Here is a 16,257-nt window from a genome sequence, read left to right as displayed (position 1 = left end):
AGAGAGAGAGCTGTAGGAGTGGAGATGGATGGTGCATGATGTTCTAAACAGGATTTGCCTGACCCCATAGCGAGAGCATAAAGGCATTCAATGTATCCCCGAGAGGCTTGCCGCAAAAGCAACGGAGAGAGGGAGATAGCGGTTACCTAGTAAAGAGGGAGATAGGAGTTATCTAGTAGAGCATGCGGGAGGCTGAGACAAATCCACTCCCTATAATGACACCATGAGCTCACCTTTACGCGCCAGCCCGCCCCTCTGCAACATTTGTACTGTACACCATTGCCTGCCTCTTTGTCTCTGTCAGTTTGGCTGCGTGTAATTCACGGTCATGTTAGTGCCCTTAATAGCTCTGAGGATTTAGGTTGGATGTCTATACTTGGGTGTCTATAGGTTCAATGTCTGTAGTCTATTCGTTGCTCAGACAAAGCTACCCGCTACTGCCGCTGACAACCCCAGTTTCGCGCCTTTCGCTGTCTTGTCTTGGCGCGTCTGTAGCGGGCACGGAACAACTCGACTGCTTTGCTTTTTAACAGACACCGGGGGACGATACTGGAAAACATGTCCAGCTCTCTTGGATAAGTAGAGGAGAAACCAAGTTTGCAGCATGGTGAAAAGCAAAGGTAAGCTGAATAAATCGAGTGATATTGTGTGGCTCATTCAACGATGTCTTTGATGCTGTTGAAATCATATTCGGGCGGTTCTCGCGCCCCCCCTGGATATGGTTTTAAAGTTGGCTGACATACGGGGTACGTCTGTTGTGAGATATCCTATTTCAGTCCGTTGATAGTTTTTTGGAATTACAATTTTCATCTGAATTTTGACTACTGAATTTTGACTACTGAATTTTGACTACTGAATTTTGACTGCTTTGGAATCCATGCATTTCAACGTTGCTTTTAGGATGTAGCTTTTGTATCAGAGATGTAGGCAGTCTATTCTGTAGTAGCCTAGGGCTTCATCTGACAACACCTGCCTGTTAATGGAAAGGATATCATACATACCAAATCATTTATATATTTTTAAAAAGTGGGGTGGTGGGGGTATTTTACACGACATAAACAATGTATCCACCTGATCATTATTCGTTTTTTATGTTACCTATATACAATATATACACCGCATCTTGATGTGTTGCATCATACACTCTAAGGGCATTTAATCAGGTTGCGTTTGGATTTAATTAGGTTGATCTGCAGATTGCGGCTGATGAAACTTGTTTTCAGAAAGGTTTTAAACATTTAATGGAGTCCAGGGAAACTCCCAGAACAACTGATTGCAATTAAAGTAAGAGGGAGTGGTTGTCAGCTTAAAATGCTAAATGATTCTACATTCTTCCACAAATAATCATAATGTTTTAGATTAAAACCCACCTGTTAATGTCGGACTGTTCTTTAAGTAATTCTCAGTCTCAGGAAAAATGGATGCAACCATATTCATGTACCTCTGAGAATCTGATTTACTAATCATCAACACGTACTGCACTATCTTCTACTTATATTTTAGGACATGCCCTGTGATGTGTTTTGAATTTAAAAATACATGTTTTTATGTCTTGGATTTAGGCAGGTACTTTTTTACATAGAATTTCCGCAGCGGCTGTTTGGCCTGTACATAAGTGCATTCTGGGAGCCTGATATTTTAAAACTCATTCTCATTAGCATCTTGTGTCTTTCCAAGGCTCTAGTGCTCTCTCTCTCTCTATTTTTATCTGGACTAGCTGTGTACTAGTACTGTTTTCAACACTGTCTGTGTTTCATGTCCATGCTGTAGGTCATGTAACGTACAACGGTCATTTTACGTACAATAACCTTTGTGGACAAATGTTGCTCTCCGTTTTTTTTTGTGGTGAAACAAAAGTTGTGGTTGCATTTATTCTGCCACTGTGTCTTCTCATTGTCTCGGCTTAAGCCTATATATAAATGAACAGGTTTTTAGAGCAAACAACGCAATTATCACAACACATCGGTTGTAATATGTCTTTTTTTTTTCTGTCTTGGCTTCCCGGTGATTTTACCCACACACCATTACTGATTTAGCCTTCTCCTTCTCTGCCTCTTTTCAGGTCAACTCAGAGTCCATGTCTCAGGGTCTGATACTGTCATTAATAATTGACATGGTGGAGGGTCCAATTCATAGTGCATTACTCTAATATATTCTGGTATGTGCCCTCACCACACGGAGGCATCACTTCTCGAAGCCTCTGCCAAGTTTGCCGCATGCCAAGTCCTGGCTGAGAGAGAGAGCTGCTTAGAGAGTGAGGGTTATTACATAAGGCGTGTATATTGTTGGATATTTAAGGCACAATGTGGGAGCCAAACTTTAAATCTTTCTGAGATGTAAACATGGTTAATGTGGTGATCGGGCACAGGATTATAATACTGTAAATTCTTAGAATCAGCCTATATGTGTTGCATAGGCTTGTTGTACTTTTTACCCCAATTTTGTAATAACCAAATTGGTAGTTACAGTCTTGTCCCATCGCTGCAACTCATGTACGGACTCGGGAGAGGCGAAGGTCGAGAGCCATGTGTCCTCCGAAACACGATCCCACCAAGCCGCACTGCTTCTCGACAAACTGTTCGCTTAACCCGGAAACCAGCCATTGTGTCGTCGGGAAACACCGTACACCTGGTGACCGTAGTCAGCGTGTATGCCCCCGGCCCGCCACAAGGTGTCGCTAGACCGCGATGGGACAAGGTCATCCCGGCCGGCCAAACCCTCCCTTAGCCCGGACGACGCTGGGCCAATTGTGCGCCGCCTCATGAATCTCCTGGTCGTGGCTGGCTGCGACACAGCCCGGGATTGAACCCGGAGCTGTTGTGAATTCTCTAGCACTGCGGCGCCGTGCTTTAGACCACTGCGGCACTCGTGCATAGGCTTTTGAACCAATTCTCACTTAAATGCAGTCAGTGTTATCAGTGTCTGGATTAGAAGAAAGAGGTATAGTTCGTGTTGGGTTTATGACAAATGTATTAACAGTGGAGGAAAATTAATCAAAGATCTCAATTCATGTCTAAACAATCCCATTTTCATCGTCTTGAAAGGAAAATGTGATCCATAAAGGGATGAATGTTAATGACTTCCCTCGGTTGGAGAGGCTCAATATATACCAGCTATCATGAATACTGGAGTGTGTATATCACTGACTCTATCCTTCAACTGTCAAAGGAAGGAGCACATTCCTGTTTTTCAAGGCAGTGTTTTTCATGTGTTAAGTCAATGTATGTCTGATTGGGCCGTACGTACAGTATAGCCCTGTATATGTGTACCAAACGTGTTCATCGCTGTGTGTGTATGTATAAGAGGGACAGAAAGAGACAATGCCGAACACATTTATGTTTGTTTGTGGTTTGCGTCACTGCAGCAGGGTATTGGCACAGCCTCTGTAGGGGGAGCTGTGCAGAACAACATCGGCCAGGCTGCTCCTCAGGGTCAGATGATGCAAAGACGAGCACCGTTTGCCTCAGTGTGCTGATCCTAGAGCCTGGAGTAGTGGGGGCTGATTCTAGAGCCTGGAGTAGCGGGGGCTGATTCTAGAGCATGGAGTAGCGGGGGCTGATTCTAGAGCCTGGAGTAGAGGGAGCTGATTCTAGAGTCTGGAGTACAGGGAGCTGATTCTAGAGCCTGGAGTAGAGGGAGCTGATTCTAGAGCTTGAAAGTAGTGGGGGCTGATTCTAGAGCCTGGAGTAGCAGGGGCTGATTCTAGAGCCTGGAGTAGCGGGGGCTGATTCTAGAGCCTGGAGTAGTGGGGGCTGATTCTAGAGCCTGGATCCCAGAGCCTGAAGTAGTGAGGGCTGATCCTAGAGTAGTGGGGGCGGATCCCAGAGTAGTGGGGGTTGATCACAGAGTAGTGGGGGTTGATCACAGAGTAGTGGGGGTGGATCCTAGAGCCTGGAGTAATGGGGGCTGATCCCAGAGTAGTGGGGGCTGATCCTAGAGCACACAGCCCTGGCCCTGTCACCATGCAGACTGACCCTGTCACCATGCAGACTGACCCTGTCACTATGCAGACTGACACTGTCACCATGCAGACTGACCCTGACACTATGCAGACTGACACTGTCACTATGCAGCCTGGCCCTGTCACCATGCAGCCTGAACCTGTCACTATGAAGCCTGGCCCTGTCACTAGGCAGCCTGGCCCTGTCACCATGCAGCCTGAACCTGTCACTATGCAGCCTGGCCCTCACTATGCAGCCTGGCCCTGTCACTATGCAGACTGACCCTGTCACCATGCAGCCTGGCTCTGTCCCATGCAGACTGACCCTGTCACTATGCAGCCTGGCCCTCACTATGCAGCCTGACCCTGTCACCATGCAGCCTGGGCCTGTCACCATGCAGACTGACCCTGTCACAGTGCCCATTGGGCTGCTGCTCACCGATGACCTGCGTCCTGCTGTCTGTCCCCAGAGCCAGACTCTGGGCCCCTGGACAGTGATGCTACCAGTTATCAGAAGGCTGATATGTGACTGGCATTTGCCAGGGGGTTGTGTGAGTGTGTGCGTGTCTGCATGTGTGTGTATGTGCGCGTGCTGTGCCCGTGTGTGTGCGCGCGTGTGTATAGGTGCACACCTACACGCCTGTTAAAAGGCATTTTACTGGTCACCTGGCCGTAGCCCTGGGCATGTCAATAATTGAAGTCAGATTTCATGTTTACAGTGCAGTATGTTAACTAAGTAAATGTAAATGAGTAAATGAATAAAGGGCAAGGGGGGATACCTGGTTAGTTGTCCAACTGAATGAAAGGGGGGATACCTGGTCAGTTGTCCAACTGAATGAAAGGGGGATACCTGGTCAGTTGTACAACTGAATGAAAGGGGTATACCTGGTCAGTTGTCCAACTGAATGAAAGGGGGATACCTGGTCAGTTGTACAACTGAATGAAAGGGGTATACCTGGTCAGTTGTCCAACTGAATGAAAGGGGGGATACCTGGTCAGTTGTCCAACTGAATGAAAGGGGGGATACCTGGTTAGTTGTCCAACTGAATGAAAGGGGGGATACCTGGTCAGTTGTACAACTGAATGCATTCAACTGAAATTCGTCTTCCGCATTTAACCCAACCACTCTGAATCCCGGGCAAACAGTAAAGATGGCATCTTTGTGATAGAAGTGTATCCTCATTACTGTTGAGACCTGCTTCAGATACAACTCGGAGCAATGTGGTGTGTCTGTGACCAATTCCCCTCTCCCCACTTCAAAGGCTTCAGTTCATTTGAGAGTTTCCCTTATTTTGGGATTAAGAGTGCTTTCAGATTGGTGGCAAAGGAAAAACACTGTTTTCAAGTGAATGGCCTCTAACATCTTAGAGGGAGTGATAGACACTGGCAGGGAGATGGAGAAGCATTGATGCGTGTAGATTTGCAGGTTCCCTGAAAATAAACAAACAGAAAAAAAAATCTAGGAAAAGCAGTGATTTGATGGAGAACGTGTTGTCAGGGGGGAGAGGTTGTTCTCATTGGTTTGGAATGGAATGTCATTTTTCACTGCTTTGATCCTCTGTGAGGGGAGGCTGGGGGGGATAAGCGTATGGGGAGGGAGAGGGAGGGAGAGGGTGAGGCTTGAGGATGAGTTGGGGTATAGAAAAGTAGGACCGTTTTGTTTCTTTTGTGACACAGGATAAAAAATAGTGCCTGTATGGAAACATCCTACTTTAAAGGCGCGCGATGTAGTAAGTTATTTATATCACACATATATTAAATTAAAAGGCAAAAGCTGATGGCAGAAGTGCCTCTTTAAGTGGGACTGTAATGATGGAGAGTCGAGTCAGCACATCTTAGCCCGTTTCCCTGCTGTCTGTATAATGAAACATACAACGACAGAGAGATGATCGTGATATTATTACGGCGGGTTTCCGATGTGCTTTGCAGCCGAGCCTACGTCTTGGTCCTTGCCTCCTTGCCTCCCTCCTGCTGTGCCACATTGCCATGTTCTGGGCTAATCTGTCTGTCTGCAGCAAAACCACACACTACATTGGGAGGGATGTGGGTTTGCTGCTGATGTGGCTGCTGTGGACATTATGCTGCAGGATTTTTATACACTGAACAAAAATATAAAACACAACATGCAACCATTTCAAATATTTTACTAAGTTACAGTTCATAGAAGAAAATCAGTCAATTGAAATAAATAAATTAGGCCCTAATCTATGGATTTCACATGACTGGGCAGTGGCACAGCCATAGGGGGGCCTGGGAGGGCATAGGCCCACCCAGTTGGGAGCCAGATCCACCCACTGGGAAGCCATGCCAGGCCAATCAGATATTTTTTTCCCTCCCCCTCCTCAGAGGATCCCACAGGTGAAGAAGCCGGCTGTGGAGGTCCTGGGCTGGCGTGGTTACACATGGTCTGCAGTTATGAGGCCAAATTCTCTGAAACGACTTTGGAGGCGGCTTATGGTAGAGAAATAAATATCCATTCCCTGGCAACAGCTCTGTTAGATATTCCTGCAGTCAGTATGCCAATTGCAATGCTCCCTCAAAAACTTGAGACATCGATGGCATTGTATTGTGTGACAAAACTACACATTTTAGAGTGGCCTTTTATTGTCCCCAGCACAAGGTGCACCTGTGTAATGATCATGCTGTTTAATCAGCTTATTGATATGCCACACCTGTCAGGTGGATGGATTATTTTGACTAAGGAGAAATGCTCACTAACAGGCATGTAAAAAAAAATGTGCACAACATTTTAGAGAAATAAGCTTTTTTTTTGTGAGTATGGAACATTTCTGGGATCTTTTATTTCAGCTCATGAAAAATGGGACCAACACTTCACATGTTGCGTTTATATTTCTGTTCAGTATATGTCACTCTCAGTATATGTCACTCTCTCACTCAGTATATGTCACTCTCAAACCATTGGCGTTACTGTTGGGTTGAGGAGGGTAGCTGGTTTGAGGGATAATGTTTTACTGCGTTTGTTTGATGAGGTCAACTCGTTGTGACACCGGTGTCATGTCGTCTCATATATCATAGCACACACGTATGACATCGTGTCACATTGTGGCGGATCATGTAACCCATAGGCTCGTGTGAAATTGAACAACGGTGCCCGAGCCGAAGTTTAAATCAAACAACGCGCCAAAAAAGTTGTCTCCATGGGAGAACAAGAACATGGTTGGATTTCCATTTCAGGCAGTCTGAGGAGTTGATTGGCTGGTGCGATGTGTCTAATAGTGGCCTGATGTTGTCTGTGGAGGAGAGTTTGGAGGAAACGATAGGATCAAGTAAAAAGTAATTAGAGGCCGTGTTTGTATAGACACTTACAGAGGCGTGGGAAGTTGGACAGAAAGCTCCTGGTGGGTAGGGGTCATTTATCTTGCACCATTTATCCCTGTAAAAGGCCAAGTGATTTTCTCTAAACATATATCTGACCTTGAGTGGGATTTTGTTGGAGATCATTTGGGAAATAAAGTGTGGTTTTATGTGGACGCTGGTGCCTGGACTTGGGGCTACTGGGGCTGTGAATGTGCCGAGGATGCAGCAAGGAACCATCCCAGTCACAGGGAGTGATGACGAAGAGGCTGGAACAAAATGGAGTCAGTTCTGCTTGGACCGCGCTGAAGGATGTTGCGTGGAAAGGCCTTGGCCCAGGAGAGAGAGGGGGGGGGCACTGAGACTCATATGGATCAACAAAAAAAGAGAATAATATACACCATTTAGCAGATGCTTTTATCCAAAGCAGCTTAGTAATGCTTGCAAACATTTTTAGTATGGTTTGTGTCAGGAATAGAACCCACTATCCTGACATATCATGCTCTACCACCTGAGCTACAGAGGACCGTAGAAAGGTTTTATTATGGAGCCGATGGATACTAAACCTAACATATCAGGCAATAAAGTACTGTACTACTTGTTCCAAGTTGGAGTTTATAAAAAAAGAAGCTTAGCACTCATTTACATTTAAGATTGTTCACATCAAAACACTCCGCAATGAAAATAGCAACATAATCAGATTTTAATTTGTAATGCACATTAGGGAGTGGGATGTGTCTGAAAGCCTCTTGGAGTGACATTAGAGCTGGCTTGTCTTCACTTTCTCTCCCCCCATTCTTTTGATATCTGCATTTGGAGCCGTGTTGAACATGACTTAGAGGATAGAGGAGTATCGCTGAAGCTGAGTATCTCAGGTTTCCTTTGGTCCTCAACTTTTTTCTTGGGAGGAAACTGCTATGATAAATCTCTGCAAATGTCACAGCAAGACCTGCTGTGTATAGACAGCCTCAGCATGTGGTGGTGAGGAGAAGGGAGAGATGAGGAAGAGGGGAGGGGGAGATGAGGAAGAGGGGAGGGGGAGATGAGGAAGAGGGGAGGGGGAGAGAGATGAGGAAGAGGGGAGGGGGTGAGAGATGAGGAAGAGGGGAGGGGGAGAGATGAGGAAGAGGGGAGGGGGAGATGAGGAAGAGGGGAGGGGGAGTGCAGCTGCTCTGAATGTAGAGGGGTGCAGCAGCTCTGTATGTAGAGGGGGATGCAGCTGCTCTGTATGTAGAGGGGGAGCAGCTCTGTATGTAGAGGGGGGTGGAGCAGCTCTGTATTTGAGGGGGTGGAGCAGCTCTGTATGTAGAGGGGGGGCAGCAGCTCTGTATGTAGAGAGGGGGTCAGCTGCTCTGTATGTAGAGGGGGTTCAGCAGCTCTGTATGTAGAGGGGGTGCAGCAGCTCTGTATGTAGAGGGGGACGCAGCAACTCTGTATGTAGAGGGGGTGGAGCAGCTCTGTGTGTAGAGGGGGTGCAGCAGTTCTGTATGTAGAGGGGGACGCAGCAGTTCTGTATGTAGAGGGGGTCAGCTGCTCTGTATGTAGAGGGGGTTCAGCAGCTCTGTATGTAGAGGGGGTGGAGCAGCTCTGTGTGTAGAGGGGGTGCAGCAGTTCTGTATGTAGAGGGGGACGCAGCAGCTCTGTATGTAGAGGGGGTCAGCTGCTCTGTATGTAGAGGGGGTTCAGTAGCTCTGTATGTAGAGGGGGTGCAGCAGCTCTGTATGTAGAGGGTGGGGGTGCAGCAGTTCTGTATGTAGAGGGGGCAGCAGCTCTGTATGTAGAGGGGGCAGCAGCTCTGTATGTAGAGAGGGGGCAGCTGCTCTGTATGTAGAGGGGGCAGCTGCTCTGTATGTAGAGAGGGGGCAGCAGCTCTGTATGTAGAGAGGGGGCAGCTGCTCTGTATGTAGAGGGGGGCAGCAGCTCTGTATGTAGAGGGGGTGGCAGCTTCTCTGTATGTAGAGGGGGATGCAGCTGCTCTGTATGTAGAAGGGGGGGTGCATCTCTGTGTTTGCTTCCCAGCTCATTACGTGATTGACTTGCCTTGTTAAATAAAGGTTAAATAAAATAAGTAAATAAATACAAAGATGATGCTAACATCAAAGGATAAGGCTTGAAATGCCACTAACAGCTCCAAATGAGCCACAGTGAAGCCCCGTGCCACAATGAAGCCCTGTGCCACAATGAAGCCCTGTGCCACAGTGAAGCCCTGTGCCACAATGAAGCCCTGTGCCACAGTGAAGCCCTGTGCCACAATGAAGCCCTGTGCCACAATGAAGCCCTGTGCCACAGTGAAGCCCTGTGCCACAATGAAGCCCTGTGCCACAATGAAGCCCTGTGCCACAGTGAAGCCCTGTGCCACAGTGAAGCCCTGTGCCACAATGAAGCCCTGTGCCACAATGAAGCCCTGTGCCACAGTGAAGCCCTGTGCCACAATGAAGCCCTGTGCCACAATGAAGCCCTGTGCCACAGTGAAGAAGCCCTGTGCCACAATGAAGCCCTGTGCCACAGTGAAGCCCTGTGCCACAGTGAAGCCCTGTGCCACAATGAAGCCCTGTGCCACAGTGAAGCCCTGTGCCACAGTGAAGCCCTGTGCCACAATGAAGCCCTGTGCCACAATGAAGCCCTGTGCCACAGTGAAGCCCTGTGCCACAATGAAGCCCTGTGCCACAGTGAAGCCCTGTGCCACAGTGAAGCCCTGTGCCACAGTGAAGCCCTGTGCCACAATGAAGCCCTGTGCCACAATGAAGCCCTGTGCCACAGTGAAGCCCTGTGCCACAATGAAGCCCTGTGCCACAGTGAAGCCCTGTGCCACAATGAAGCCCTGTGCCACAGTGAAGCCCTGTGCCACAATGAAGCCCTGTGCCACAGTGAAGCCCTGTGCCACAATGAAGCCCTGTGCCACAATGAAGCCCTGTGCCACAGTGAAGCCCTGTGCCACAATGAAGCCCTGTGCCACAGTGAAGCCCTGTGCCACAATGAAGCCCTGTGCCACAGTGAAGCCTTTTGCCAAACATCCATACCAAAATAGAATATGAGGGCTTATGACAGAAACCGATTTCTCCCTCCAATCTTCAGAAAACCTTCCTATTTTACGTTGATGTTCTGATATAGGGGCTAGAGGAGGATGAATCCTGGTCATTAGAGAGAGATGTGCCTTTCTCTCTCTCTCTCTCTCTCTCTCTCTCTCTCTCTCTCTCTCTCTCTTCTCTCTCTCCCTCTCTCTCTCTGTCTCTCTCTCTCTCTCTCTCTCTCTCTCTCTGTGTCTCTCTCTCTCTCTGTCTCTCTCTCTCTCTCTCTCTCTACTCTACCTTTCTCTCTCTCTCTCTCCACTCTCTCTCTCTACATCCATCCTCTCCTCTCCTCTCCTCTCCTCTCCTCTCCTCTCCTCTCCTCTCCTCTCCTCTCCTCTCCTCTCCTCTCCTCTCCTCTCCTCTCCTCTCCTCTCCTCTCCTCTCCTCTCCTCTCCTCTCCTCTCCTCTCCTCTCCTCTCCTCTCCTCTCTCTCTCTCTCACTCTCTGGCTCTTCTGGACTGTATGTCCTCTTCCCCTCCATTGCCCCATCCAATGCTCTGCTATTTGCTTAAACGAGTAGTGTGTCAGCAAGCTAGTGATGCAATGGTTATCTTCCTTTCTGGGACTTTGAGACATAACACATATATATTATTCAGTAAAAGCAGGACACTTTCTTTTAGCCGGCCTCTATACAACACAGTGTTTGCCAAAGCAGCCGTGGATGTTGGATGTTCTGCCGACCTGCTCAGAGCAAAGTGAGTGGTGGGGTTCATTTAATTAGTGAGAGTATTCACACTTAGCTGGGAGTGCTTTGCCTTGTACGAGACAGTCTCGGGGCCTTGGTGATACCCATTCCATCACACCACAACAGCATGTTGGGTTGTTATGTGTATCTCTGGTCTTGAGGAGATGCATGAAACACCAAACACATGCAGGCTAATCTTAAAAAACACTGTGAATGCAGAGGTTGTAACACCTTGGAGGGCCTTGTTGGACATACTGTAAGTAGAAGCACAGAATTTACGATATACCGGTATTGATGTACGGACCAGTTGGGGCTTTTACTTTACCTTCTATACTGGTATTTGAATGTTTGGTTTGTTAAATGTGATAAGCCATGGGTAACATCCATTTGCATAGTTTACTCGGCTACTTGAGTCATCTCTCTCTCTCCATGCTGCTTTCTACAGACCTAGCCCCGCCCCCTGTCACTCAAAGGGCGCCTTGTTGTTCCTCAACCACGAGACACTTGCATTCAGTCTCTCTGCATGATCAATGCAGCACATACAACAATGATGCTGTTTTCACTTTGCTTCTTAATCTAAATCCACTAGCGTTCTATAATGACACTATTAGTTTGTTTCTTACATCTCCAAATCGCTAGCTTGTCTTTCCTTAGCAAGTTGGCCTTAATCGTGTTAGCCGCTAATGCTAATCGCTATTTAGCTGGCTAGCTAGCTCATACATGTACTGAGTAAGAACAAACGTTACTAGCTAATACCGCCTGATAATACCAGTGATGGTGGAGACCTAAATCAGCATGTTGTTTGTGCAAAATTATATTCTAAATGATCTGGTACTGGTACCCCCTGTATATAGCTCCACATTGATTTGGTACTGCTACTCCCTGTATATAGCTCCACATTGATCTGGTACTGCTACTCCCTGTATATAGCTCCACATTGATCTGGTACTCCCTGTATATAGCTCCACATTGATCTGGTACTGCTACTCCCTGTAAATAGCTCCACATTGATCTGGTACTCCCTGTATATAGCTCCACGTTGATCTGGTACTCCCTGTATATAGCTCCACGTTGATCTGGTACTGGTACTCCCTGTAAATAGCTCCACATTGATCTGGTACTCCCCGTATATAGCTCCACATTGATCTGGTACTGGTACTCCCTGTATATAACTCCACATTGATCTGGTACTGCTACTCCCTGTAAATAGCTCCACATTGATCTGGTACTCCCTGTATATAGCTCCACATTGATCTGGTACTCCTATAGCTATTGATCTGGTAGCTCCAAATAGCTCCACATTGATCTGGTACTCCCTGTATATAGCTCCACATTGATCTGGTACTGGTACTCCTGTATATAGCTCCACATTGATCTGGTACTGGTACTCCCTGTAAATAGCTCCACATTGATCTGGTACTCCCTGTATATAGCTCCACATTGATCTGGTACTCCCTGTATATAACTCCACATTGTATCTGTATAACTCCACATTGATGGTACTGCTACTCCCTGTAAATAGCTCCACATTGATCTGGTACTCCCCGTATATAGCTCCACATTGATCTGGTACTGGTACTCCCTGTATATAACTCCACATTGATCTGGTACTGGTACTCCTGTATATAGCTCCACATTGATCTGGTACTGGTACTCCCTGTATATAGCTCCATATTGATCTGGTACTCCCTGTATATAGCTCCACACTGATCTGGTACTCCCTGTATATAGCTCCACATTGATCTGGTACTGGTACTCCCTGTATATAGCTCCACATTGATCTGGTACTCCCTGCATATAGCTCCACATTGATCTGGTACTGCTACTTTCTGTATATAGCTTCATTCTTGTGTATTTTATTCCTCTTCTTACTATTTTTATATTATTTTTTAACTCTGCATTTTTGGGAAAGGGTTGTAAGTAAGCATTTCACCCGTTGTGTTTGGCGCATGTGACAAATACAATTTGATTTACCCTTGTCCACTCTCCATCCTCTCCTGCCCCTCCCCTCCCCTCCATTCTCCTCCCCTCTCCCCTCCTTTATTCTCCCCTCCCTCCTGCCTCTCTTGCATTCTCCCTCCCTCCCCCCTCTCCTCTCTCCTTTATTCTCCTCCCCTCTGCTCTCCTGCCTCTCTTGCATTCTCCTCTTCCCTCTTCTCTCTCCTGCTCTCTCTTTCTCCTCCCCTCTCCTCCATTCTCCTCTTTCTCCATTCTCCTCTTCTCCATTCCCTCCCCTCCCCTCCTCTATTCTCCTCCCTCTCTCCTGCTCTCCCCTGCCATTCTCTCTTCCCATTCTTCCCCTCCTCCATTCTCCTCTTCTCCATTCTCCTCTCCCCTCCCCTCTCCTCTATTCTCCTCCCCTCTGCTCTCCTGCCTCTCTTGCATTCTCCTCCCATCTCCTCTCCTGCTCTCTCTTCCCCTCTCCTCTCCATTCTCCTCTTCTCCATTCTCCTCCCCTCCCATTCTCCTAATCTCTTTCAACTCTGTATCACTAATTTACTGTGGCCAATCTTCAACCCTGCTGTATGCTTCTCCATATGCATGAGTCATTTCATATTTAACCAGATCAAACAGGCCTGCTAGCTGCAGCTACAGTTGCTTGCTGTAGTATTCCACAATATATTTGTTATATTTCACCACCAGTAAAATATAGTTGTGGTGCCTGGTCAATTATAACTACACTAGTATGTGTACACCCCTTCAAATGAGTGGGATTCAGCTATTTCAGCCACACCCGTTGCTGACAGGTGTATAAAATAGAGTACACGGCCATGCAATCTCCATAGACAAACATTGGCAGTAGAATGGCCGTGCTGAAGAGCACAGTGACGTTCAGCATGGCACCGTAATATGATGCCCCTGTCAACTGTAAGTGCTGTTATTGTGTAGTGGAAACGTATAGTTGTGACGCCTGGTCAGTTATAACTATGTAGGTAACATCCGTCAGCGATAGACAATAATACTGGGAGTCGGTTATGATCGACTTTACTTTTATTGGATTACCTTAAAGCAGAGTTTTGGGGTCAACCATTTCACTACAACTCTACTTTATGAAGTACTGAAAGTGTAGTCTTACCTAGGGTATTGTGTATTCACAGCCCTTCCACATTTTGTCATTTTCTTTTGTCACTGGCCTCTTCACAATACCCTATAATATAAAAAGTGGAATTATGTTTTCGAAATGTATATAAATTAATAAACAATGAAAAGCTGTAGTGTCTTGAGTCAGTAACTATTCAACCCCTTTGTTATGACTAAGCCTAAATAAGTTCAGGAGTAAACATGTGCTGAACATGTCACATAATCAGTTGCATGGACTCACTCTGTGTGCAATAATAGTGTTTATTAACATGATTTTTTGAATGACTACCTCATTTCTGTACCCAACACATACAATTATCTGTAAGGTCCCTCAGTCGAGCAATGAATTTCAAACACAGATTCAAGCACAAAAACCAGGGAGGTTTTCCAACGCCTCGCCAAGAAGGGCACCGATTGGTACAAATAAAAAAAGCAGACATTGAATATTTTTTTATTTTATTTTACTTAAGCAAGTCAGAACATGACATCCTCCCAATCACAACCAGTTATGCTACAGCCTGGAATTGAACCAAGGTCTGTAGTGATGCCTCTAGCACTGAGATGCAGTGCCTTAGACCACTCCGCCACTCGGGAGCCCCATAGGGCATATCCCTTTGAGCATGAAAATGGTTGTCTAGCAATGAACCAATTTGACAGAGCTTGAATATTTGTTTAAAAATAATAAATGGGCAAATGTTGCGCAATCCAGGTGTGGAAAACTTAGGGAGAGGTCGAAATTTACACAATATTTACCCAGAGGAAAATGAAGGAGGGTCATGCTTTTTCAATTTCAGTCAGGGGGAGTGTTAAGTATTTGTTTTATTTCGTCCAGGGGAGGATCATTTGTAATCAATTAAATGTCATATTACTCAGGGTTTGAGAATGAGTTGTTCATTATAGTATCTTGTGTGCCCGATGATGCACCTCACCCCCTGATTCTCTGCCGGGTGCGCCTAGTGTGGTCTATATCAGCCTTTCTCAAACCTCGTCCGTTAGCCTGCCGGTTTCTAAAGAACTTCACAGGGTGGTGGAAGTGTACGGTGATGAGCTTGATGCACCTTTCCAATAAATATTGAGGGTCTTATTCCCGTGACATGATGATAGATGCTTGACTGCCCGTTTGACAAATAAAAATAATAGCGCTCTTATCCATAATAATTTCATAATGTAGGTTGCGTATCTGCACTGTATCTGTAATCTGTTGAACTGTTGGCTAGAGAGCACGTACCAAGACCAGGGTGGGCACATTTGCCATATAACGCCATTTTGTTTGTGACAAACCCATGAGTACAGTTGAAAATGCGATGGTAACCCATTTCAATTGTATTTTTTTTTCGGTACATGGGAATTTTTTATGTGCACAACATCATCACTCACAGACTTTTATCCGTAATAAGTCTGTTTGGTTGAAACACATTGCTGGTGGGTAAATGCACATTTTATTTTATGCAGATCTGAGAATATTTGCATAAAAATCTTTCGCAAATTGGATGGAAACCTAGCTAGTGATATTCATAGGCTGCGCTACAACTCTTCTATAGCCAAGGACGAGGAGACAAACATTTACTTTGCTTGGGAAGTAATGATTCCCATAACAGTATGATATTTAATGTCCGGCATTTCAACAGGCTATTTATTAAACAACATACTATAACTAAATCAGTCAGGAGCAAGCAAGGTAGGCTAAGAAGGAATGAAAATTAATTGATTTAGGCTATATTGTTATTTCAAGTCTATACATTTAAGAAATCAACTGTGAAGCATTTGTGTTACTCGCAGTTCAACAGCACATCAACAACATGCCTATACATTTTACATTTAGGTTGTATAAATTGAAATGTCTTTTTTAAATTTTATTTAAACTTAGAATTAAATAATAATTAAACCAAAAAAAAAGACAATTTAATCCATTTTAATCCCACTTTGTAACACAACAAAATGTGGAAAAAGTCAAGGGCTGTGAATACTTGCGGAAGGCTCTGTATACAATTCAATGGTGTTTTCTCAGTTCAATCGGTTTTGGTTGCAAAAGAGTGGAAAAGGGAGGTAATATCCTCTGACTATGGCAAGTTAAAGAACATTCTTTTACCATGGATGCCATAAAGAATCAACATGAAAACCATGCTTTCACTATATATTTCTCAAGGTCAGAGTCAAACGCATGA

General features: G+C 45.8%; 1 protein-coding gene across 1 annotated transcript in view; it reads left to right on the top strand.

The window, feature by feature from the left end:
* Positions 1-203: 203 nt before the first annotated feature.
* The window catches only part of tenm2b (teneurin transmembrane protein 2b), a 150,468-nt gene continuing 134,414 nt past the window's right edge, over positions 204-16,257 (top strand). Inside the window, exon 1 of the mRNA XM_042309389.1 lies at positions 204-620. Within this exon, the coding sequence (XP_042165323.1) occupies positions 605-620 (16 nt within the window). The 5' untranslated portion in view covers positions 204-604. The remainder of the gene's footprint in view (positions 621-16,257) is intronic.

The sequence above is a fragment of the Oncorhynchus tshawytscha genome, linkage group LG30, assembly GCF_018296145.1.
Source record: "Oncorhynchus tshawytscha isolate Ot180627B linkage group LG30, Otsh_v2.0, whole genome shotgun sequence".
Lineage (NCBI taxonomy): Eukaryota > Metazoa > Chordata > Actinopteri > Salmoniformes > Salmonidae > Oncorhynchus > Oncorhynchus tshawytscha.
The sequence above is the reverse complement of the archived record's forward strand: the minus strand, read 5'-3'. Positions and strand labels throughout refer to the sequence as shown.